The 26,860-nt window shown below is 45.5% G+C and overlaps 1 protein-coding gene across 3 annotated transcripts in view; it reads left to right on the plus strand.

The window, feature by feature from the left end:
- LOC143375596 (membralin) overlaps window positions 1-26,860 on the plus strand; it is a 74,669-nt gene that overhangs the window by 25,168 nt on the left and 22,641 nt on the right. For all 3 annotated transcript variants that reach the window (XM_076824900.1, XM_076824898.1, XM_076824899.1), the window contains one exon: window positions 4,473-4,605. In XM_076824900.1, coding sequence (XP_076681015.1) covers window positions 4,473-4,605 — 133 coding nt within the window. The remainder of the gene's footprint in view (window positions 1-4,472; window positions 4,606-26,860) is intronic.

A 26,860-nucleotide genomic window follows, 5' to 3' on the forward strand; every position in this document is an offset into this window, starting at 1 on the left:
AGGCCCCTTTTCCATCGGAGGGGGGAAGGGGCTTAGGCACCGAGCCAGGTGAGGTAGTGTCCAGCCAGTATGCATTTAAATGAGCGCATTATCCGCGCATTACCCGGCGCTCGGATCATTTCGGCCGTAGGCCCGTGCGTGGATCTGATTCATGGGTCTCCGAGTCACCCCGAATGACGATATTCGAGGCATTGATCGCGAACGACTGTCCCCTTGCTTCGCTTCTTCCAGAGGATTCCATCGAGTCGTCGAGGAGGTCCTCTTTTTATTGTATCTAAATACCTTTGGCACAGGTCACTCGATTGTGCGGTGGAAATTTTTGCGAATGCGAATTATGTGATTGGCTGACGCGAGCAGGCGGGGTAGAGAAGGTTTTGGGTTGGAATGGGAAATCGTGGAGGTGTGAATCGGTCGTGGTTTGGATGGAGAAAGATGTATTAGTAAGTGGAGGATTGAGGTGTTATATGTAGAAGGTAGAATTGCAGTTGATATTGATATTGTTTTATTTGATATCACTTGACGCTCTTGTTGTTCTCTTATTATTGTAGTATGCATTAGCGATACTTATTGAATATTTGGGAATATTTTAATGTTCTATAAGGAAGTGTAAAATAATTTGACTAAATTATTCTCTCAATGTCTTTCATTTTATGATACCAGCCATTTGTTTTTCACACTTAAAAACTTCTTTTACACGTCTTTTCTTAAGGTGCATCGAATAAATTTACAATGTTTCTTACATTGATGGACCCTTCGTTAATATCTGACTCGCTAAACAGTGTTATTGCTTTCCGCGTGAGTTTCGCACAATATTTTCAACTTGTTTGTAAAGCTGTGGACACTTTGGCATACGAATTAGCTTCTTCCCCGTTGCCTCCATTATTTCTGTCACATTTTCTGTCAAATTGTCATTAATCACTCCCATGGCGGTGTATTTCAGCCTGGTCGTTTTGCACTCTCGTGACCTGGCCACGACACGCCCTGGGATACTTTTATTATTTCCTCTCGGCCCCCCGGGGTGTTCCATATCGTTACAATTCATTAGGAAACACGCTAGCTAGTATACACCAGCGTTCTATACTTTTCTTCTAATAGATTAGTTCTGTTGCATATAAACGTGATCCGTTCGGCGATACGTTGCACCGTGGCCCCTGGAAGAATGTGTTTCAACATTACCATCCTTCATGCTGGCGACCGTAATTGGCGATACACGCCTGGCAATTCAATATTTTTGCAGCTCACTCCAAAGAGGAACGTTTCTGCAGCTGTTGCTCCAAATGAAAACGAAGCAAATCAGCTGATCTCATCACGAGCATATAACAGTTTGCTGAGTTTAAATTTAGTTTCATTCACCCCATTACTGTGATTCCCAAACTGTGGGTCGCGAAGTGTTTTCTAGAGGGTTGCCACAGTTATTTTTATTTGGCGATTTTAAGCACTTATTTGTTTTAATTATTAAGCTAGAATTATATTTGGAAATACCTATTTTTAATATGCTTTCTTTCCGCAGGTTATACTTGAGTATTATAAAAGGGCATCGCGGTTCAAAAAATGTTGGGAAACAGCGCCTTATTAAATTAATCTTGAAACTCACGATTAGATGGATTCAATGAAGATACATGGTTCCCTTTCAAATTCTTCAATTCAAACAACCGCTTTATATATTCCGCAGTTCGAGGGGTAATCATATACAGAGTAATATCCTCAGGCTTAGAAGCTACATATTCGCCACGCATATTCATACAAAAGGTTCGAACGAATCGTTGGGAATTTCAGGCGATCGTAGATCTTCTCGATCAGGCTCATCGTTGCCCGCTATCTAAATTCTCATTCGCAGCTGGTTTGACGGGCAAAGTCGTTTTCGAGTGAACTTGGGCGATGTTTCACTCGATAAGTGAGATTTAACGTTCAACGCCTGCGGAACAATAAAAACTGGCCGGCGGAACGCGCCGAATGCATCGTTTTAACAGTATAATGGCCCATGGGTCGGTATTAAATTTACATGGGGAGGGAGGTGGGCGAGTCTTGCTCACCGTGCCCACGAACTTTTAATCGTGCGGAAACTATTCGATTAATAGGACGAGCCTGCAGCTTCGATAGCATACGATCGCGAGTATCGATTCCCCCGTGAGTTGTTTCGTTGTTTTTAAACCTCGAACAGGAATACACACACACACACATACTCTGTACTTCAATCTGTTAGGGATGCTTTATGAATTAAATTCAAGTTCATTCGAGCTGCTGTAGTCATCGTCAAAATATTGGTTGCATTATCCACAAATCCAGGTAGGATTTCACGTTGCACAATTGGCATAGCTTCAGGGTTGATAAAACGTCAAAAATATTGAGGATTGAATACCTGAACAGTCGTGTGATATTATTTCAATACTAATAAATAGGTACATAACAAATGATAATTTTTAATAGCGTACTTTGGAAATTTTATATCCTCGTAGAGTACCTACTTCGAAATAGAATAAGTTTGTGCTTGAGTTTTAGTAAAACGATCTCGATCGGTTTATGTGCGTAGATCCGCCTTTAAGAGTCGTGAATTTACTTCTTTTTGCACCCTGTGTTGCACGAGTATAAGGCTCATAGTACACACTCCCGTATGTGTACATATCCTGAGTATATACAAGATTTACAATATTCCATACATGACACGTTCATGCCAGAGTAACCGGGAAGGAAGTGTACAAATTGGAAGAGATTCGGGGTAAAGACTTTCCCTGTGTAAAATATGACGTTCAATATGTTGTCCATCACACACGTTGCTCCACGAAATTGGCTAGTTAATTCTGTATGCAACAGAATAGCGTGGTGTAGAGGGAACGCAAGGGAGGGCGAGTAGAAAGAAATGTATGCTTAAGAACAACTAAACTAGCAGCTGGCATGTAACTACAAAGTGTAATTCAAAGTTTTATAATATTTGCAACAGATTTGGATAAATACTGTGCCACTAACATCACGTTACACCTATTATTATTATCACAAAACAGAGTGTAGGATTCTAAAGATACACTGTTCACAGTAACTGAATCCGAAGTAAACATAAATTACTTACACTATTGAGAGAGGAATCTTCGTGATCATCTGTATAAATATTAACCCTTTATTTCATATATTTTAACACAGCTCTTACCTATATACAACTCAATATTTTATTTCATTCAATAATTCTAAGTTGTCTTATTCAGAAAACTAAATATAGTTTTCATCTTTCGATAAAGTACTTATTCTGTCCACTTAGGGACCGTCCGTATGAGTAATTTTGTCGATTTCTTACCCTCTCCCTCCCCCAGTATAAGAATTCGTAAAATTTCATATTCCAACGCCCTCCCTCCGCGTCCTTACGCAATATTTTTTACATCGCATCTTTTCAGTTATTACAATTCTTTTAAAGGTTTATATAATTCATTTACCTCGGTTTCGGGAAATTTAAATTAATAGTACTTTTCTGAAACATTAATGATGGAATTTGTATTTATTGAAAATTGGGTTAAAAAATATTACGTAAGATCGTACCTGACTCCCCCCCCCGTAAGCTATCGTAAGATATTCGCCCCCCCCCAAAGCCTTATGTAATTTAAGGACAATCCTTTACGTTAAGTAGGTACATTGCACTTTTTTCAGTTTCTGTAATTAAGGTGGTATTCTGCCGAATCCTCCAGGATCCACTGATAGTTCGCAGATGGAATACATAGTTGCGTTCCCGTGCGTGCAAAATTCAAGCTATGCTCGCGAACGCAGATCGGTACCACATGCATGTAAATGTGGCACGTGTGAATGTAGATGCCTGTCTCCTTGGCAAGATTAATCCCGTTTCGTGTTCCATGCTCACAAGATCGATTTGCTACACTGGGGTACGGTCTCGTGTATAAATTTTCGATCATGTCTGAGGGATTCCTTGGCTTTAGGGTACGTGGAAAGATCGAAGGGGGGATACCTATCGAATAAACTTAATAGACTAGTATTATACCATTAGCCACGTCCATTTTTCTTCTGACTCCTCCTCGATTGCTTTCTCTTTAATGCAGTGCGAAGAAAGGTACGTTGGTGATTGATAATTTTGTGTATAAATCACCCTTGGTGTAGAGGAACGATGGTAAAGGAATGTTGAATCGAGGGAACTTGCGAACAAAGGATGTATATGTATATTTTTTTAATTATAAACAAGTTAAATCCGCTTAGGTTTATTTAGCTACACAAATATGAATATGATTAATAAATTTTCCCATGTACATCGGACAACGTAGAAATTAAATGTGTAAATAAATGTATAATATCCGCAGTGATATTAAATCGCGGCGGTTAATTTTGTCGTAATTAATATTTGCACGCGTGCCTGTTTAATTTTTGAAATTGAGCGGATCTACGTTTCAGGGCATCAAAATGGTGTGTAGGATTTCGCGAGTCAAATAACCAGTTTCCTATCGTCTTTACTAACGTGAAGTGTTATCGTTTTGTTGCAGGAATGGAGGCGATCATGTCAGAATTCTTCGAGGACACCACAACTGCCTTTTACATCATACTGATCGTCTGGATCGCTGATCAATACGATGCTATTTGCTGTCACACACTTGTATCGAAGAGGCATTGGCTACGGTGAGTGAATTTTGACAAAAATTTTATTCTTTTGTTTATTCTTCCATTAAAGGATTCACTATTTCTCACATAACTACAGAAACATCTCAAAGTATATCGAATTCTCAGCAAATCAGTTTATTGCACATTTCAAAGCAAACTGCACAAAAATTCTTCCAAACTCTGAACTTCTCATAGAATAATTCCCATAGTAGTAATCTTATGCCATCCCAGGCTCACGGCGAGTTTCCTTACCTTAGAATTCTTAAATTTCACAATGTTTGGTGCTAATTAAAATCCTCGATCGTCCGTCTCGACCGATCAGGAAGCATAGGCGGTGGCATTTAAGGTTCTTACTCGCATCATCCGTGTAAAGGGAGCGCGGCAATTGCCGGCTCATTGGCGGAAGCCTAGAAGGGTCGTTAGCGCCGCGATTTTTAAACTGGGACAGGGATTATCGAAGGAGCATTTAATTAAAAAGGATTAAACTGCGCTAAGCAGTCAGTCAGTCGCAGTCCCGGGCACACCGGTGGCGCCCTGTCTTGTCTCTTTATTCCGATCCGTGTACGGCCAGCTAAAAACATGAAACGATCAAAGTATCTACCCTGTCGGAGGGCGAGTAGCCTTTGTTGGATGATGATGAAACGTCTTGCTCGTCTCGGCGGGAGTTACTTTGCGAAAGGGCCAACGGGAGTTTAATGTGGAACGCTTGCAAATTAAAAAAAAAATGATGGAAGAAAAAAGGGGGGGTGGGGTGGGGTGAATGGGAAGGGGAACCATTAATGCTTTTGCACGGAAATTACGCGCGTGGAAAGGCAAACAAAGTCTGGCAGGACATAATTCTTGATTGAATTACGTTCTGAAGGAATTCCCATTAAGTCTCTTCTTGAACGTGGCCCGTTCAAAGCCGCTATAGTCGGGCCATAGTCAATTGGCTAGTCAAGGCCGTCTCCCTGACTGCGAATTGCATCGAATAAGATTCGTACCTTTGCGCTATGCTAGCTTGCTCTCTGTGTTTGATAGACGCGAGGCATGTGTTTGCAGGCTTGTATAAAGAGATGGGGGATGAAACGATGATGATTGGTCTTGAATGGCTAGTTGAGTTTGGGTCGATTATAGATGCATGTCTGGGTAGCGAAGGACTAAATGGCGAGGGTAAAGTAGATATAGTATAATGTGATTTAAAGATATAATTTAAAGAATTAACGTAATCTGTGATAGTTTAGTAGACAATGTATTTAAGAGAAGATTTTCCGGGGAGGATTTATTCGAATTTCAGAGCATATGAATTATAGAGCAATTCAAATTATAGAATCGTTAGAGATATCTGCCTCTGTGTAATGCAGATTAGGAGTTTTGTTTTAAAGAAATTTTCCAAAATTATTCTACCGTTCCCGCGTACTATTTGCCAGTATCGTAATTGTATTGCATTTCACTGAATGTTGATCCGGTGACGTCAGAAATCCCAGCCTTTGTCCCTATAATCACGCGATTACGGCGGAATTTGTCTTCGTTAATAGACGTCGCAACACAATCAAGGTCGCATACGTACCTTCTGCAATTATTGGTGTTTATTGATTGCCGTGGAACGCGCAGATCGCGAGGGCGGTATGTGCCAGAGAAATCTTAATTGAACACTGCGGTCTACGTGTGTAATAAGCTTACCTGGTCCTGTATTTCCTCTGTTTATGCTTGGACACCTGTCATTAATTCCTTTTTGGCGTCGTAGTGAGAGGATTTGTGGATGATACGCGGGCGGTTGGTAGAATGAAGGAACGTTGACCGAGCAGGTGGTATGAGAAAATAATACTTTTTCAATCAAACATGTGGAGCACTGTTGGCAGAACAGGAAAAAAATTAGAACATCTGGGGGGTGGTGACAAATCAGGTGGCTTGAAGAAACACTAGTTCTTCGTGATGATACTGATAATAGTTTACTGCAAACTAAGTTCTGCGTTCTGATTCCACGTCCTAACTCTCATCTCCTCTATACTTTTAAATGACTCCATTCTAAAACCCTCTAGCTTAGACTCTAAACAGTTATTATCTCTTATTTACAGTTCACTTATAATTCTAACTTCTCAGAATCTTCCTTCCCTTGCAACCTCTATTCCAATCTCTTCTGTTAGATCCCCATTCCCACAAAACGCATGGTCCATTCACCCTGCCCAAAGATTTCTTGCTCCCACAAATACAGAGGGCGAGTCATCACTTCTGGAACAAAACTTGAACAAAAATTCACGCGCCACATTCTAGCCTTCGAACTAAACACCATCACACCGTTCTCTCTTCGAATCACACGATTCCTGTACCACCCCTGATCCTTGAAACCCAAGAAAAATACTAAGCTGCTACTGTGCAAAAACCTACGACTCACCGATGGATGTGAATTGTTTCTGCGCCACTGCGAACGTGGCCGATTCAACTTGTGTACCGCAAACGTCGGCTGGCCATTCGTCGTTGCGGACGGTTGTGTGCACGGTTGTCAAAGAGGAGATCAGGATGAAACCCTCGCCCGTAATAGGGATCGAGTTTTACGCTCGATGTGGCCCGCGACAGAGAGCTATACGGCAATTTCCTTAGACGGGCGAAGGTGTAGATCGAGACATTAGAGGCATTAGGCGGCGATTAAACAAAATTGTCGCCGGTGATCGGGCGTGTTTGAACAGCCCCGCTGACAAAAGCGCACGAACAGTCGAGGAGATTGCTCGCGGCTACTGACCTATAACAGTTTAAAGCGGAGCGTTTTAAATTGCCGTGTAACATCGGCAAACAGATCGAACCTGCCGGAGTTTCGGACGTCCTCGAACGCCACGAGGGGGAATCGATTTCCGCCCTTTTGGCCGCTCAGGGCTGAAACAAGTAGCCAGTAGTACGAGTCTGCGATGTGTCAGACACGATTTCAATTCATGCTGCATGCAATTTCTCTGGCCAGCTGCGGGCGAAATAAGCTAATGGAGGTTCTAAACGTTGTTACGCTATGTTTGCTAAGAGTTCCATGGAACAATTTTGAAAATTAAGCTGACTCTTCGATTTCTTTCGCCCCTCTCTCTTCCATCGATGTTCTGCAGGTGTGGGGGGCAAGAAATATCCGTTATCTAATATCTTCCGTATTAATTGAGAATTTTTTAAATACCTGTATCTTGTTGCGCACGATCGCTTTTAGTCCTCGTAATTGGACGTTAAGGTAGATATCCATTCTCCACCTCGATCCCGTCGAAGCCAGGCAAGAGGAATATCATAGATCCCTACAGCTTCGCTGCCCGCGGAGCACGGAAAGGACAGTTTCCTCGAGGCAGGTCGCCAGGTTAGGGAGCATTAGAACAACCGTCGTTGGGCAACAATTAAACAGATCCGACGCTGGTAATAGCTCCGCAGTATCGCCTCGGAGTATCTGAATTACGCGCTGCGACCGTGTCGAATCTGTGTCGGCAGCTGCGCTGCTTCCTCGGGATTCGACTCTAATCGGACGAGCGGAACGCATTCGGGAAACGACAATCGTCTCCTTCCCCAGCCTCGTTGAAATTAGTTTCTTCAAGGTGCAAGAAGACTATTCTGTTCGACCTCCTTTCCAAGATGAAGCTGCTCCGCCCTAGTCGCAGCTTGGATCGGCCACTGTCACGCGAACGAAATAGATTCAACGAGCAGGAATTCTCCGGTTTAAAATGAATCCTCTGCGAACGAATTACCGCTGCCTCCGAACGCGCATTTTTCTCCGTGCACGTAATCGACGAATTAAATTCTGCGATTACTACGCGGTAATGGCGAGCATGCCTCGTCAAAGGGACAACGCGTAATCGAAGGTTCTCTGTTAGTCGCGCGGAACGTTTTCGGATGGAAGCCATTTCGGGCGGAACCTAAGCGCGGCTCAATTTACTGCTTTACGATCTTTGGTTCTTGGGGGGTGGTTCTGGTTGCCTGACTTTGGGTTACGGCTGGTATGCAGCTACCACCGAACACCGCCCGCTGACTGTTTCAACGGGTCATCCGATTTTAATTAGAAGCTCGACTTCCGCTTGCACGCGGTTTATCCGATCCTTCGTATTTAGTCCCTGTCCTCCTATCGCCCGTAATCCAAAGCCCCTTTATGGAGGGACAGAGATCGAAACGGGGCGGGCGAATAACGCGGGGAGCATAACGTATAATCGATAGGGGAACACGGGCGTGTTATTTACTTTAAGAGTAAACATATTCCGGTACTCTAATTTACGAGTGTTTCCAAGGGAAGAAGTGGAACGGTTAACTGTACCGCGAGAATTGTAAAGAAGGGTTGTAGACGCTCGTTTAGTTACGCACAGGGGTTAGGGAATATGGAATTTAGGAGGGTGAACGTTGGAAAATTGATTTGCAGGAGTTTTGTGGAGTTTGAAAGTGTTTCCGCGTCGGTGGCCAGTTGTGAGTATAATTCCCGCGAAAGTTTGCAGAGATAGGGTTGAATGTTTTCGTATAATAAAATAGATCTGCTTTTATAGCGCTTCAATTTTGAGCACAGTGAAACGTTTGTGTATTTAAACGTAACGACGCGACATTTCACAGCGAGGCTCGACTTTGATTTCAGAATTGCTTTGAGCGATACGTGTCGCTGGGGAATTTACATATCAGTCTGATTCTCTGCCTCGCGCGCCTCGTCGTGGATCAGAACGGAAACTCTGAAAGCAAGATCATAGCGGTAGCTTTCCCGTCCGTTCACACGCGGGCGGTCCTATACGATACACAAGAATAGACATTGCCAGAAGGCAAGTGGTACTGAGAAGTTCAATGATTGCCAGGCCCGATATCCGTTCCGCGCGAAGTTACCTGTTTTCGCGTATTGTTTCTCGCCCTTTTTACGCGCAAGGAGATGCAGACTCCAGTATCCTCTCCTTCCTTCCCTTATTCTCAATTTTCGCTCGCGGAAAGGCTGCCTACACGGTGTCTCCAGCATCGAAACAATAATTCCCACTTAACCGCCACGAAACTCTGATCTTTTAATTTCCCGACAATTCCTTTCGAAACATTTGTTCGTTTCGTACAGAGATGGGCAACATTTTTGTGTAAAGTTAACGTTACGCTTGAAGTTAAAGTTGAAAAATTGTATTCGAAGCCGAAGTTGAAACGCTCGACGAATAACAAAATTAACTTTATTCATCGAGTAATGTAGAGTTAATGTAACTTTTATTTTTTACGTAGTTAATGCCCAATTCTATTTTCATATACTTGCATTTACTCCTCCCCCGATATAGATATTAAATTCATGGAAGCTCCTAGCGATAGTTTCATTCTCTCTGAATTCCTCCCAATTTCCCCTCGCTAAGCCCAAAATCTACATTTCTACTAATTATCCCGCTCCATTCGTCAGAAGCTTAACCCCATCGTGGGATGTAATTTTCAAACACAAAAAGAACGATTCGCTGAGACGAAAATAACACCCGCTTCAACGAGCCCTTCGCATTTCCGCCGGCGAATATGATAATTAGCCCCTCCGTATTCTTGTAATACCATCCACGGTATAACGATTGCGTTCGCATTCGTCGTTCGACGCTGAACGTCAAACAACACGGAAACAACTAACGTTCTGGTACACACGGGGGCGCAGGACGTTCGATTTAGCGGCGCTTAAAGCAGCCGCGCGGAGGGAGGGGGCTGGCCTGTGCTTTGAACACGCGGTACGTCGTTGGGTCGTCATAAAAAAGTAATCCGCGATGCGATTTTATTTCTTTTAAAGACCCGAGGATAAACGCAATCAAGCAATTGGTTTCACAGGCTCCGGTTGAAACCTCAACCCAGCGGTAAGAGTTTCATCCATTTGTTCAACGGTTTAAAAGGGTCGCTGCTCGCCCGGCCGGGCCGCTTGTGTGCGGGCCCGCGTGTGTTGTCGAAAACAATTAGAAAAGTGCTTTGTTGAAGCGTTTCGGGGGCGCGCTGCCGGATAATATCGATTCGATGCGCCCGATTCTTCGTCGGCGAAAGGAGCGTTTCGTTTCAACGACGCAACGGTTCCCGCCGATTCTCGCGACTATAGGTACCGAAGATATCCCGGAAATCCCTTTTGTCTTTCCAGACGCAGGACGAAGTTGGAGAGGGTGGCAAAGGGTATTTAAGGGTTGCAACGGTCGACTTGACGATCGGAGACCTTTCTTCCGCGGGGTCTTCAACTCTTGCAGTAGAATTTGTAAGTTTAGAGATACTGCTGCAAACGTGGTAGTGAAAAATTAAGAGTATGTTGAGCATAGTGTCAAGAGCAACTTCCTCATATTTATTTTTTAAATTTAAAACAGCCTCTAAAGAAATGAAAATTTAAATAGGCGAGAGAAGACTCGAAGTACCTGGTAGGGTGAAGATACCTGCTCATTCCCACGATTTTCAGAAGCGGAAAGAATTGTTCTATAAAGTGGGCGAGATGGATGACATAAAACATTTACCATACTCGTCGCATCGATGGTGCCATTAAAATTAACACAGCGTTTCGCGACTAATTATCTTGTAATTTGCCCGCGTATGTGCGCCGTCCCTCGCGCGCGCATTTCTCGCGTGGGGCGCGTAAACCGGGCGGAATAAATAATTCGAGGAACGGAGAGGCCGGTATAAATTTTGCGTAATTAAGAATGAGCGTATTTTTAATTTCACTCGGCCGGAATATTTCATTCTTTTCCCGCGGCACCTCCGCCCGTGCTTCCGGTATTATTTTTCGCCGCGGCGAATCTCTTAATCATTCTTCCCGCTTGTTTTTACGCCCGGCGGAAATGTGTTTTTACGCTTATCAAATAAGACGCCGCGATAAAAAATCATTACGTTGTGATTTTACGCCGGCGAATATTAAATTTCGGTTCCCGGTTGGAACGACCGAATTCACGCCGGGCGTTTAGAAACTTTCCGGGAAGGTCGGGAAAACGCGCGGGCTCCGCGCCCGAACCCTGCGAGCGGCGCCGTCGTTAAACCTTCTTCCCCGGATGACTCCAGGAGTAATTACAATAGAGTAGCCCGGCGACTGGTTTGTGGAACTCGTTAGTTATCGGCGTGTTTGAAAGGCTGCATAGAAATCGTGTGCTCGGTTAGGCGATACAGCGACGGATGAGAATGATTGATTCGAGGGTGTGGGTGGTTTCGCGTTACTGACCTTTAAGTGAATTATCAACGTCGACGACACGGTAGCCCAGCCTAGGGGTTGTAAATATTTGAAGTATTCGCCGCTTAAACGAATTACCGAAATTATGTCGTACCCTCGTTGTCGAGCCTAATGCCACTTCTTTCTTTCGTAAACACGCCTGTCAAGAAGACTTAATTGCATTTCAAACCTTATTTTTCTAATGGAATAACGCGAGCGAGGCGGAATTTCTCGGAGACTCTGATTTCGAAACGTTAATCTAAATCACTGTCGAACTCGAATCCATTCTCGAAGAGATCCCCGGAGGGTTGCACAGATGCTAACGTAAAAATGCATTCGAACTAGAATATTATTGAAAGAAACAGCCTCGACATCTTCCAGCTACGAATGACCACAAGATCAAGCTTCTTCGGTTTATAAAAGCTTCATCGCCGTAGGTTGATGTCGCCCTTTTCCTGGAATTAGGATGTGTCTAGCCAGTGGACAGCAGCAGAGTGGCCCAGAAAGAGAAAGAGGATAGAGCTGGGATGTGATCTCGAAGAAAGCTAGGACGGATTCCAGTTGGACGATAGGTGACAGTGTTAGGTGGCCAGCATCGAGGGGTGTGCACTTTACTTTCGATCCGTAACGTGGGTCTGGATCCTCGATGGTTCGTAGATAACGCACGTTCAGACCCATTTCAGCCTAGAAGGGCTGTCTCTTCCTTCCACGTTCTGCTTGGCTGACTTATCCAGGACTCGCGTGCACGTACACATTCCCTCCTCCGCCCGGCTGGATTCGTGCAAACAGTGGGCATCGGGACGGTTAATTGCGTGATGCAATAATATCCTATTTTCATCTCGCTGCTTCAGTCTACCCAGCGGTTTTTAACGAGCAGTAAGGCCTGCGTCACGCTGCCAGGATTTGCTGAACCGAAGATTTACCGCTCCAGGTAGACTTTTAATGGTGAAGGACTTTAGGACCTGAGAACTGGGTCAGTGCTCGGTAGCATTTCTTCTCGCGGTTCTTCTTTTAAGAAGCACGAACACGTCGATTCATTTGACGTCCCTTAGGGTATTAATATCGAACTGGAACGGTAGATTCTGCTGGAATTATGCGTGAAAGTTGGAGCTACTGGGGTGTCATTTGAAATGTTTTCTTCGCGTTCCTCTTTGGTACAGATGATTCTGGAATATTCTCTGTTAGACGAGGATTTTGTAATTTGTCGTATAATTCGCGCACGAATTTTATTCCTCTCTGTTTTATCGCGAATTATCTCCTGGACCCAGTGTATCGGAAATTGTACGAAATTTCGAAGGGAATTCAGTGATACGCCCATGAGGTAGTGACTTTCTTGGTAATACGTCGAACTATTCGAGGATGCTGTGATTAGGACCCAGCAACTTGATACAATTCCGTCGCGCACAAGCGACGAAGATTTTCCAAAAAGTTGCCCGCTTCCACGGTGGCTGCGCGCAATTTTCTTAGCTGCAGTTCATATTTGGAGACAGTATGGCGGTAAATTTCGACTTTGCGCTGCTGTAATTTCGTTACACCTGCTACAGTTTGCGTAACAGCGTTATTAATGTTACCGAAAGTTGCCCGAGAAGAATCTTAAACTGCTCTCCGTATTTCAGCGGGGCGGGGCGTGCCAGCTTGGTGGGAATTTTCAAAGCGTTCTTAGGCGTACAATAATGGGATAACAATTTTGATTTTATTCGACACGATTTCGTTAGTCGCAGGTGGAACGAGGTTCTTATCTTTCTGAGCTTCGAGCCAATAATTAATACGGTTTCCCTGAAAACGTAGCATTTATTTATTCAGTGGGTACTTTTGGCACACCTTGTACATAACAAGTTTCACTTACAAACAGTAGCCGCGTACTCTTCTTTTACATAAAAGTCTCTCTCATTCTCTGTACACAATAACGATGGCAGCGACACCAGATTTTTTAATACAGTTGTCGATATATTCAAGTTCCTATTAATCTAAGCAACGTTTCCATCACTCGCATTGCAATCCACTAAACTCATTTGAAAAGACACAGAGGATCTATCAAGCCATACAGTAACTCTCCAAGTAGAAAGACACCGTGCATGGTCAGACATGCCTACCAGTTTCATCCACAGCCTCCACAGGCTCTAAAGCATCGAATCACACATTCGCGACACAATCACTGCCCTCAACAATCAACAGCCAACGCATATATGTATCCAAAATTTACAACCCCATCTCCAATTCCCTCTAAAGCAATCCCCAACCCCCCTCACTAAACAGCTTCACTCACCCAGCAGACTTATTAAAACGCGCAATTTCCATTACCTAATACCGCGATCAGTCAATCATGCCATCGCTTGTACATCGCCCAATCCCCGCCGCCCCCGCGGATCCACCCGGAAGCCTCTCCGAAGCGACGCATCTCCAAAATTTCGATCGCGCTGGCCCACGGCATTCCGCCCGCTGCCGTATTTACATTTCACCCGGGCGACGAATTAACCGTGGACGGGAACGAACGGCGTCGTTCTCCGGCAGGAGGTTGCCGCGTCGACGACGACGTCGACGGCGACGCCGGTAATGCCGTCGCCGCCACGTGTCGCCCTGTCTCTCTGCGAGTGGCGCGTCGAGTGCTTACAATCAGCTGGGCTTGTCCGCAAATAACACCGGGCGGGGGCCGGCGGGGAGGGAGGGCGGATGATTATGATTGAATAAGGCCCGTAATTGAGGCTATTGAGCAATTATATAAATAACAAGCGGACAGCAGCGGGCCACACCGATGCACACGCTCCTGCCCACGTACACGGGGGCCCATAAACGCATACCACTAGTGTCGGCTCGACTGCCTGGGGTGTTATTTCAGCATGATGGGTGGTGGAGAGCGGCGCAGGGAAGGGCGGAGGGGGAGTGGGTCGTTCCAGGGGGCGGGCGGTGGTTGCTCTCTGTCCTCCTCTGGCCGTGCCGTGTCGAGAGCGGCGGCGGGGAGCCCGGTGGAAAATTACAGTGCAAACATAACCTGCACCTACGTACAGGCGGTCGCGTCTGTGTGCGCCATTAGGTGGAGCCGATGATCTCGAATTGCCTTCGTTTCACCTCTCCGTCCCTCGCGCGGCTCTACTTTTTTCAATCGTCCTCCGTTTGCTGGGTGTCCTTGGGCCGCTGCGAGGATCGAGGAGGTTGCGGATTTTAGGGATGACGGAGAGGGATCGACGTGGGAGGAAAAAGGTGGGCTGTTGGCACGAGTTGCTGGACGGTGGTTAGGGGGTGCGCTAAAGGCGGAGGGGTGCTCGGCGCCAAGCAGCGCTCTCGCAGAGGCCCGCGCGGATTGTGCAGAGAGGATGAGCATAATGGGGGTGTTCGCAAGTATCTGATAACGGTAAAACAATTTAATCCCACGCAGAACCTGGCACGCACTCGTAAAACATGTAAAGCATCCCAATACATCGACGACTTCTCCTCCACACCCCTGTTGGTACTCGTTGCCCCGAGTGTCTCGTCCAAACACGTGCCCCCGCGATCATCAACCCCTCGAACATATTTATCCCGCGATCCAGTGAGCGTAGCAGTCCGGTTTATTAAATCGACGCCGACGAGCCACGCTGAACGAGCCTCTCTGTTATTCGGCCAAACGGAAAAGCCCCGACAAGCAAGAAGAGGCTATAATTACTTTCCGCCGTCCCTCCCCCAAACCCCCACCACCGATCGTGTTTACCTCCTGGAGGTGGATTTCGAAAGGAAATAGCGAAACTTGGAGCTCGATACACAGGGAATTGGCGTTTTAATCAGGGTGTCGCGTTCGTCTCGGGTATCTCGGACAGAAGGTGGAGAGGGGGTTGGAAGTGGGGTACGGAGGGGGTTGATACGGGATGCATGGAGGCGAAGGGGCGTCAGACAGGCGCCAGCGGAACGGTGCTCTGGCACCGACGCTGACGGAACGAAGAGCTGACTTCATTTTCCACGGATCGCCCTTTCGCATTCCGCCTATATACGATCGGTCAACGCTTTTGTCCTCGCGACAGGGTGCCAAAACTCCCTCAACAGGGGGTTCCTTTTACCTCTGCCCGTATGGATTTACGCGTCTTACCCCGCTACGAAGATCGATAGCCGTGGATATGAAACCGATATCGGCTCTGTACCTGGACAGGATTCCAAGGGCCATGCTGCCATTAGGAAGCGACCGTCCCTTGTTTAGGCTTTCTTTGTATTTCTGGTTATTTAGCTGGCGGAGGTAGTTTGAATGCGTGTTGTTATTTTATATGTGCCTGGCTTCTTTCGACGAATCTTGTCTCTGTGACCATTATTTCGGCTGGTATTTCTTTTTGGAGGTGTAAGAGTTAAAGTTGGGGTAAAATTGGCAGTGAAAGGTGCGCGAGTTCCTTGGACTGACGGTAATGGAAGCTTTGGCGTTGAAATGTATGTGGACACCATTTGGAAATTCATCTTTTGATACGTGCTGGTCTTGGTAGAGAATGCTGCCTCGAAACGTAAAATTATTTCTGTTTCTTTCAAAATTATTTGTGTAAAGGGTGCTTGTGCATACAGTAAAAATCTCGACGTAGCATCTGCCCCCTTATCTAACGGAGCAGTTGACAGTTTTAATCGAATTCAATTTTTATTTGTTGCGTAATCTGAATTATTCAGAGCTGGGAAAGTGAGAATTATGCAAAGATAGTCGATATGGTGGTGTTCACCCTCTCGAAACCAAACGGTAGGCATCGTTATTTACCACAGGGGACACATGATTAATCGTAAACAGTGGATGGGAAATTAGTCCTCCCTAAGATAATTAGCCAACATAATTAATTGTCTTGACTACCGGCTGCACAGTTCGGAATACTAAACAGTGACTGTCAGTTGGCTCCAGAAAAATGCTTCTTTCGTAGCGGAGAAGAATAATCACTCTACTGTTATTTTTAAACTGTTAAGGAAAATTCCTCAAACTATTCGAAGATACCAGTAAAACTCAAAAATTCTCTCAGTTTATTGTCGAGACTGTCTAAGCGACCTATAAAGAATCTTGTAAGAAGTATTCAGGGCTGATAGCAATATTTCACGTTATCCTTACACATGAATTTATTAAAAAAAATCGTGCATAACACAAGTATTCTTTCAGAGGTATAAATTTCCTGGTAGAAAAGAAAAGAAAATCACGCTGGAAAATGAATACGTAATTACTCATACGCGGTGGTTGGATCTCGATTGAAATTACTAATTGCAACAGGTAAATCGTTCGTGAAATTTAATTACCATGTAATACAATACCATGAAAACTTCTTCCCAGAATCGAAGGATCAGTATTGTTCTGAATTTAGAGTAATTCATTCAGCGTAGAATTTTAATTGTCGCATATTTACAGTGACGGTGAAAAGATAGGCTAAACCTCATTTTTTTTATACGTGTGCTTAACAAACTTAAGATTACAGCTGGACTATTCTGGACAACCCCTTAACATATACGCCATAAATTTTAAGGTTTAATTCTTTCTAATGAAACTGTCTTATTCCTTTGACCCTTTACAATTTAAACTTTCCTTTGACCACTAGATACTATAAGACCACCAATATTCTCCTGCTAATTAGTTAAAGGAATATCGAATCAACTGTTTGCCGCGAAACATCCACTGCCACCAATTCTACTCATCTCGCAATTAAATTCATTTTGAGGCATTAAGAAACGCGTTGAAATGTCCGGATTCATCTTCCTTGCTAATGACTTGAACTCTGTCGAACGTTGCTTTTTGTCGTAACCCGCTTACAACGAGCGTCCCGTGCCTTTAAATTCGAGCATTTATATTTCATTCGCGTCCGAGCACTTCTTTTTCTCAGAACGCTCGTGGAAGATGATTTTTTTTTTCCTGCGAAAAGGCAGAGGAACGTCGACTCTGGCGGACGAATGGGAGAGTGGAGGTGCTTTAATCCCTTTCGAGTTTCTTGGAGGCGACTGATCGCATTTCGATGTGGCGACAGCTTCGAACGATAGGGTGTTTGTTCGTTGACGAGTCGCATTTGTGTTTTGGCTTCTGCTCGGACCGCAAGGCGAAGGAACATCAATCTTCTGGCTTGACGGATTCGGCACTTAGCGAGCTGTCTGAAGCTTCCGCTGTAATAAATTGACCATACTCTGCACGTGTAGCTTTGTCGTCGATTTCGATTTTAATAAGATCCACTTTGGATCGTCTTATTGGCAAGCGGTTCGTGATATGGATTTTTGGAGTGGCGTCTGGTAGATGAAGTACGAAAGTCAGTTGCAGTGGATTTGTATTTAGACAGTGAGGGTCTATTGGCAAAGAACTGCTGCTTGGATATTTTTCGGACGAAATTCTAATTCTGCTTCGTCGCGGTTGTGTGTAAACAGATGTATTTAAGTATTTTCTTGTTTTATTTGAATTTCGAGTTGTTCAAATCTATACAGCAATCTCAGTTCAGTTTCATTCTAATCCACTTTGGATTCTTAGTACTTCAAAGTCTTTCCAGTTGTTTCACTTCGAATTACTGGTACTTCGGTTCCACTTGAAATTACTACTACCTTAATCGCACTTCAATCTTTTACTGCTTCAGCCCCACTTCAAAATTTTAATAGTTATTCCACTTCAAACTACCACCAGCTTAATTGCCCTTCGAATTTGTACTACTTCAGTTCCACTTCAAGCCTATCCGAGTCTACTTCCACTTCAACCCCATGCCTTCACTCAGTCCCATTTTAAGGCCCTCGTTGGAAGTAAGTTATCCTTCGCACTCCATCTGCGGTGCTAATTTTTACACAACACCCAGCCGTTGTACGACAAAACACGCGAATCGTTACCGATCCAGTCGAACGACAGAGAGCTCGAGGCATCGGTATCGAAGACCAGAGTGACTCCTCGAAGCAGCATGGTCCCAGTCTGTTCTGAAAGCAGCCAGCATGGAGGAAATTGTACCGACTGAAATGCGCGTGTTTCTTTCTTCTCCTTTTTTCTTCGCTGCCTCCCAGTTAACGATGCCGAGGAAATTGAATTTTCCGAAGCGTATCAGAATCCACGCCCGGCAGCGGACAAAATTCCAGCGACATAAAAAAATGAATATTGTCGTCTTAAGGAAGGGAATGCGTTAAGGGTAGTTGCGCGAAGGGATGTCCGTGCCCGGCTACTGCGGAGATACGCTTATAACATTAACGGATAATGAGAATTAACGGGGACGATAGCGATCTGCACGCCCAACCAGATATTTTCTTTGTGTTATCGAGGCAGCGGGGTTGCCTCGAAATGAATACAGATCTGCAGTGTTTAACTCGGGATGAGGATCAGAAACGAGAAAGCATAGGGCGCGTTACCGAGCTGAAAAATGGGGGAGAGAAATTGTCATTCGTTTCTTCCCAGCTTCCCTGCTTCTGTCATTTAAATTTCCGATCGAGCGCGAGTCAGTACGACGTTGGAAACTATTGTGTATTCGCGTAAGCGAATCGTTGCGTAACTGGGGAGGAGTAATTCCTTGTGAAAAGTTGCTAGAAATATATATTGCTGGACATTATTTTTTACCGATCGGTTACGCGAAAAGTTAAACGAAATTCGTGTAGATAGAGTATCGTCTGATACACAGCTGGCATTGCTTTAAATTATTAATTATTAGTTAGAAGAAGACGACGTATTGTTTCAAATTGAAGCATTAGTAAACAAGTGACTATTCGAAGCGACAAAGATTATCCTTAAAAAAGTGCGTCGCTATAAATTAGCCCTCGTTCTAAGTCTTCTAAAGTTGTATGCAAATTTCGAGTATTCAATTTGTTTTCTTTTTCTTATTTATTTCTTGCACGATTTTTAAGAAAATTGTGCATGCCTTTTCTTGGGCATTTATTTTTCAATTAATGTATATCTACGTAATCATATATTTGGCAAAAAATAACTTTACATCGTTAAATACAGACAATTGAAGAGTCCTGATAGAAAACACTGTAAGTGCGAAGATTAAAAGAAAAAAGAATTTTGTCAGAAAATGTTCTGCGTGCCACTGGTAATTCTATAGTATAGAATTAGATGTTTTGCATTCACAGTGTTTTCTACAAGGACTCTCCAATCGTCTATTCACAATTGAACAAAGGTATTCACCTTGAAAATTACTAAAATCAATAATTTCCCTTCTCTTTTCGTAACGAATCACAAAAAAGTCTCCGTAACCATTCGCTATTTCTATCCGAAGAATCCCCCCGAAATTCACCCGACCTGACTAAAGCACTTGGTGACTTTCCAGCTTCCCCCGCATTCCTCATTTACCAATCCTCGAGGAAGCGCGGCCCGTCGGCGCCGAATATTTGACACAGTAATTTTATCACTCTCGAAAGTTGCGCGCGCCCGTGGCCGCTGTAGTTGTGAAGCACCCTCGACAGCTCCGCGGCCCTTTAAAGTGCCTTTCGCCACTTTTCTGAAAACCTTTAACCGCCCTCAACTCTTTGCCGCGGGCAAGTTTCAATGAGATATCTCGCCCGGCTGGAAATGTCGATCGGGTCCACTCTCCGCCCGTTCCCTCTGTCACCGTTCGACGAGCACACGACCGCCCGAAAAAAAAAATGTTAAATATCTAGGCGTATTAATAAAATCGCGGGCGCCGCCGTGAATCGCAAATATCGAGCAGCACGGCGACAGAATACACGGGTAACGAATTAACATCGCGATATCGTGAAATATACCGGCTCTGCGCAGCCAGTTTTATTTCATCCCCGTTGCCGCTGACGCGAGATCGTTTGCAGGGGGATTAAGACGATTACTGTGTAATTTCGTAATATTCGGGTAATATCGTGCGCGTTTCTGTAGATTTACACGGGCCGGCTCGCTCTGTATCCAGGAGCCGTCATTAAAACGTGTAAAATAGAACGGGCAACGCGGCGGATACGTCCTTAAAATCGTGGAACATTGACGGACGGGACGGCCGGGGGGTTCGGGCGCGATTGACGTGAAATTTTATGTGATTTTGCAGAGGGTGGGGTTGCCTTTTTAACCTTTAATAAATCGAAATAGGCGGGGCATGTTTGGCTGATAAATATCTCGTTTAATCGGTCGGCTTCGGCTCCTGAACGGAGCAGTCGGCGGGGCGGATATTGCAACGTGCACGCATATTTAATTCCGTTGCGTCATTAAAAGCTTGGAAACGTAAGTTTGGAAAGGCTGGCCGGGCGAGTTTTATGACATCGTCAAAATGAAATTCCTGTTTATACCGTGGCATGCGTAATTCGAAATGACGGGTATGCCGCCGTGGGAGAGGGCTATAAATGTTCATCGCGGGTCAGATACGTCTTCGAGTGTCTGCAAGACGTTCTACGTCTGCGGGGAGGAGTGGTAATAATAGTAGTAACTCTGATCTCTTGTCTTTTAACGGAAGTAACTTTTTGCAGAGCACTGATCGGCGGAAAGTTTAAATGACACCTACATTATTTATGTTCCATAAGATCAAGGCTTTCCTACGAATGGATTAGTGATTCTTATTAAGTTTGAAAAGGGAACTTGATTCTGCACTTCGGACTTATTTTTCACGACGGAACATCTCGCATTTCTTTTTCAAAGCTCGAATAATTTTCCGTATCTAGCTTCCACTGGGAAGCAGGTTAATAGCATTTAAACGGACATTAAATTTTCAGAAATTTGCTACTGGGACAGCATCGAAATTACCTTCGAACTTGTCGCAATCTCTTTTCCCCTCTCGCATCGGGATGAAAGCCCGTCGCGCGTCGCTGGTACATTGTATTTTTGATATTCCGCTTTTGATATCGCGCGCACGCCGTGCTTAATGTTTGAACTGGTGCGCTGTATATTTGTATAGAATATTCGCGGTATATAGCGCAAGGATTCATTAAATTAAAAATCGCGCGTGGCCAAACAACGAGAAAACAAACCGACAGGGAATACAATACGCTCGCGCAAACAAACTGTAAATCTACCACAGAGAGAAGTCTCGGGATGTTTGTGTTGTCGCTCGTGATCCATCTCTGATCATCTCGTATACACTTTTGCCCGGCTTTATTTCACGCGTGTAATGGAAATAGAATCGCGGCCGTGACGCGGCGCGCGGAATATAAAAGTTCACGTCCACGGAACAGTCTATTATACGCCACTGTGCGAGATGCTGCGTTACGAAATGAAATTAAGCGAGAGAATTCGGCGCGCTGGCCGGGGTAGCGGAGAGATGCTCCCCTGTTTGTCGAGTTCGGCATGCGAGCTTGAGATGGCACAGTAAACTTTGCTGTCGGTACAGGAAAATATCGCGTATTTTGCTAATAATTCTTGCCGTAACGCGAAGTGCAGCGAGAGGGTTCGCGTTCTCACGTTTGGGGTTGAATAGTGGTATGTAATGTGAACGTGAACTAGGTAGTTACGTGTTTTTCTTTAAACGAACTCGAGACTTGAGTGAATGTGAGTTTGAGTTGAATTAAGCTCGTATATCGACAGCTAGGTTCTTCATTTTTTGTTTTATGCGCGTAGTTGCATAATTGCAGAAGGTGTCCCTAATTAAGGAGAGTGTGGAATGTTATAGGAGATATGTAGGAAATGAAATTTAGTTTGCATTAATCGTGACTAAAGCGAAGATGAAAGTACATCCGCGTTCTAATAAATAGCCTTTTCGAGTGACACGTTTATTCATCGTATTCCATCTTCGTGAATGGTATCAGTTTACGATACTTTATTGTATTGTACGAAATGATATTCGCTGATGTGTGGCCTTTACCAGTATCAGGAAAGAATTTCGTATAGAGTTGGACATTATCTGGATGAAACATGGTTTAATACGTAATAATAAAAATTATTTCTTATCGTCATTATCGTCCTTAAGTTTTATTCGTTATTCGAAATTTTTATTTAGACAAACCTTTTGGTCCAACCCTGATTTCGTTTATTGAATTAATCCGTGAAATAACTAATTCTAGATTCTATCCAACTCAAATGTATCCCTCAGATCTGGGACCACAGAATAACCTCTCTCGCGTGGACGATCAAAGACCCAAGCACAAAATCATCCCCCTAAACTCTTTCGACTGTGCACGATATCTTGTGCGATCAAAAGCCCCCATTAAAATAAAAAAAGGGTCAAAATGCAACCCTCCATCGGAGGTACTGAAAAGAAGACATCCATCAGGCACCGTGCAAACACAAAATCGTCCCTGAAATCCTCGAATAATCGACTCAACTCCAAACCAAACTCCACACACCCCTCCAAAACAAACTCTTTCCACCCCCCACTTTCGACCCCGCAAGATATCTTATACGACCAAAAGCATCCACGCGATAAAAAAAAGAGACAATAACCCTGTCCACCTAGGGGAACGAAAAGAAGACATCCCATCAGACGTACACAGTATAATCGCAAAAGCGTCCTGCAAATCTACCATGGCGGGATTCCGTGACGTTTCGTCGCCCGGCGATTCGTCCTCTCATCATCTCGTTCATATTTTTATCACGTCTATTTCCACCCACCCTTTCCGCCCGGTATCCCGCGTAACTCTGTGTCCGTGTAGCCAGGCCTCTCCCACACCTCCTCCCCGTTCGGACCCCGTGAACCCACCGGTGGAGCCCGGTGGCATCGGATCGCGTTTCCGTTGCGCGGGCGTACGCGCGCGCCCATATAGATACTCATTTGTGTACCTGAAATTCCGGCAAATCCTCGGGAATCTGGTTCGCTGCACAAAAGGCACGCAACGACGTATTCGCTCGATCGCAGAACAAACGTTCGCCACCCCCGTCGGGGGTTCATGCACGGACAATTTCATTACCTGTATCGGGGCGCTTGGTGATGCTGCTGGCCCCCGGTGGTCGTGATGGCGGAAAGAGGATAGCGGAGGGTTGGGACGGGGTGGGGGCGGCGAGAGCATCGTTTGTATATGGTTTCGGGGTGTGTGCACGCGTCTGCGGGTATGTGTGCGCGCGTGTGGGGAGGGCGGTTCGACCAGAGGGCTCGGTTGGCGAGCGCGGTGGCGTGTGCAGGCGAAACTACACTATTAAATGGTGTCCTGACGGGCGCCAGTTAGGTGCACCGGGGTATGGCCCATTCTCGTCGTGTCACTCCGAATCTATTTGCATAGTAATGGCGCCGTGCTCCCCTGCCCACCCCGCCGCCACGTCGCCTCCTTCTACTGCCACCTCCTGACCGGCCTTTAACGTTTAAATACCGATACGGAAGCCTCAGCGTCCAAAGGAAGACTCTTCCTTGCTCGATTGCGATCCTAGTCGGATGGTCTCTGGATCAATCACTGGGAGTGGGATAGCCTTCGTTGGGATACTCGCTGGTGCGATTGCAACGGGGGTGGCGGGGGCAGTGTTTCAATTTACCTGTCCCTGATTATTTGGCATTAGCTGCTCCTTCGCGGAAACTCGCGGAGGATAAGTACCTATGTTTGTTTGATTGGTGGTGTAGGAAGATTCTCGTTCCTTGATGCGTGGATCCATGATGCATCCATGATTGCACCCACGATGAATGTTAAATTATATGTGCAACTTACGAGGAAACGTATCGAGCCACACAAATATTTGACACGTATTTTTAGTTATCAGGGGGGTGAGAACAGCCCCTCGATTCGTTAAAAAACTCACTGTTTAAAAATAAATTTGTTCTACGCGTAATAGTTCTCGAGATTTTACAGAAAACACGTTTCGACCCCCAACTTTGAGGCTGTTTGGCCCATTCAACGTGACAACAAGAAATATTTGTCAAATATCTGCCACTGTTCTGCAAATCTGCAGAGTTTCATCAAAATCAGAGTGTGCCTGTTCGACGTGTTCCCTTGTTACTATTATAACTTGAAGGAGATGATGATTTCAAGATCACAGCCCATTCTGGGGCGCTCATTCTAACTATAAATTAAAATCCCCTGAATTGAATGTGCAATCAAACTATCCGCTGTTAGATCTGTTGCCTGTGGGGAGCAAGCCGACTGGAAAGGGGGAAGATAAAAAGTCGTGCTCGAGTCTTGTTGAAGAGACACTCGAATTATCTGCGTAATAGGATCACCCCACTTACGTATTCGCCAGTTTATCGGGAGCGTACGTCTCCTGCGAGCCGGATAATAGTTGGGTGAAATTCTGCCCAAGTCTAGAGGAGCGTGGTAATAATATCAGGAGAGCCCGGCTGTTATTGCGAGCATCCGGTAAGATTCCGTCGAAAGCGATTACCAAAGATAATGTATACAGAGACGGGAGAGATATTGAGTTGTTGGTAATTGCTCTGATACATTGATACAGTCCTTTAATGACGGCATTCGGGTCGCGAATGCCTCGAGTTACGCGAGCAGAGTTCCCGTTCGGTATTGAAATTTAGCTCCGTCGCGCAGGAATTCAGGCTGCTCCGTGGCAACCAAAAGGTGCGCGACGGAATTTTATCGTCCACCTGGGGAACAGTCTTTTCCAACATCGACGGCTGCTACGAGCCGCTGCAAAGCTTCGCTGGGGATCATTATTATCAGCGCTCTCACAGCTCCGTCTTCCACGGCGCCGTTCGAAAAGCGTGGCTGTTTAGAGCGGAGCCAGATCGACGAGCTTATATAAATTCGTCGTAAATGTTGCTCCTCGCGATAATTAGGGCGGCATTGTGCGCCGATGCCGGTTCCACCCCCGGTCAGGGGAGGATCGGGGGTCGCGCTGCAGCCTCGGCTGAGAAACGAGCCGCTCAATCCCTCCAATTATTGGTCATAATCCTAATTATCTCGTTCACCTTTGACTCCCCATGCGAAAATCTGCGACGTTACGGCGCGCGCCCGGATATCCATGGAGATGTATATCCGCGAGACGGCGCTCGCGATAATTAGGAGCCTGCTTGGAAAGCGTAAAACGATTACGACACGACGACGACGTCGTAGACGGGCGACGAGGACGCTGCGTGGGGAGGGGGGTGGATAGGGTTACGAGGGGATGTCTGCTGCTTTCCATTAGAAGAATAATAAACTATCCGCCGATACCTAGCGCTTGCTAGGGAACAGACGAAACTCTATCCCCGCAAGTCTGTGAATCGTCGGCGGGAGGGTTGCCGGTGCTCGGTCAAGAACGGGTGGGTAACAGAAAACTGCCGTAATGGAGGTTAATTACGAAGGGGTGATTGCGGAGAGGGAAGATCGGTGGAAGTAAAGAGAGCATTGAACGTTTCTCCTTCGTCCCTCCTTCCCGCCTCTTCCCTATTTCGCTCTCTCTTTTTCAATCTCACCCCCGCCCTCGCGACCCTCCCCTTCCCTCTTTTCGCACTTCTCGCCGTCGTTCCGTGGCTCCGCGGAAGGCGAAGCCTCGCCTCGGTTGCCAGGGCGCCGTCACACCCAGAGGGGTCGAAGCTTCCTTCAATTATAAGAATCCGCTTGTCCTCTGCCCTTTAATTCTCACGGCATTTTTGCACGCGCTTTTAGAACCGAGTGCCGTGTACAGCACGGGGATCTCGATGTTCTTGCGGGGGGGAGCACGTTGTACTCGCTTTAAGGAATCCCGCGGTGTATTATCCGGGAGTCTAGTGGTAATTATACCTACGTGTTCGAAATGGGGTGGATGTAATGAGCTCGACAGACACGTGAAGCTAGTATCAAAGTGGCACAGGGAGTATTAACCGTTCGCGCTGCAACTTACTGGGTCGGTGATCGGATGCGAAACTTCTAGAAACATAGAAATTTTAGGAAATTCGAGCTCTTGCAGTTTTACAGGGTTCGTTGATATCGGTACGTAGCTTGAGAGGCATACTTGCAGAGGGTTAAAAAGTCAGACAAATCTTCGCAGAATTTTCGGTAGAATAGCGGCAATTATTTATCACGGTCGCCACGTTTCTCCGGATCGGGAACCGACAAATAACGATACATCGATGGAGGAAGTCGAGGAAGATTTGTTCCACTAATTCCGTCCTGTTCTCTCCTATCAGCGACTGTGAACCGTTATCGAGGCGGAGCCAAGGTGCACGGCACGATTTCACGTCTTGAACGCGATCATGCGTTAGTCCTCATAATTGGTAACGTTCAGCCCTCCCACTCTTTCTCGAATCTCTCACGGCTCTCTGGCTGCCGGCAAGTTTCTCTCGCCCTTTCCACCTCCTCGCCACCGTCGTCCTCTGAACCTTAACACCCAGGAGGTTCGAGCGCGAAGGATATGCAGGATACCAGGAAAGTGGTGTTACCATGGAACCGGATCGCTGCGCCGTATCATCGATAAAATCCTTGTTACTTTCCCAGATTTCGCGCTTAACCGAAGCGCCTGGCTGATTCGTCATTTGGTATCCATTTATAGCGCGCTAATGATGG

Source organism: Andrena cerasifolii, chromosome 12 (genome assembly GCF_050908995.1).
Source record: "Andrena cerasifolii isolate SP2316 chromosome 12, iyAndCera1_principal, whole genome shotgun sequence".
NCBI classification, from domain to species: domain Eukaryota; kingdom Metazoa; phylum Arthropoda; class Insecta; order Hymenoptera; family Andrenidae; genus Andrena; species Andrena cerasifolii.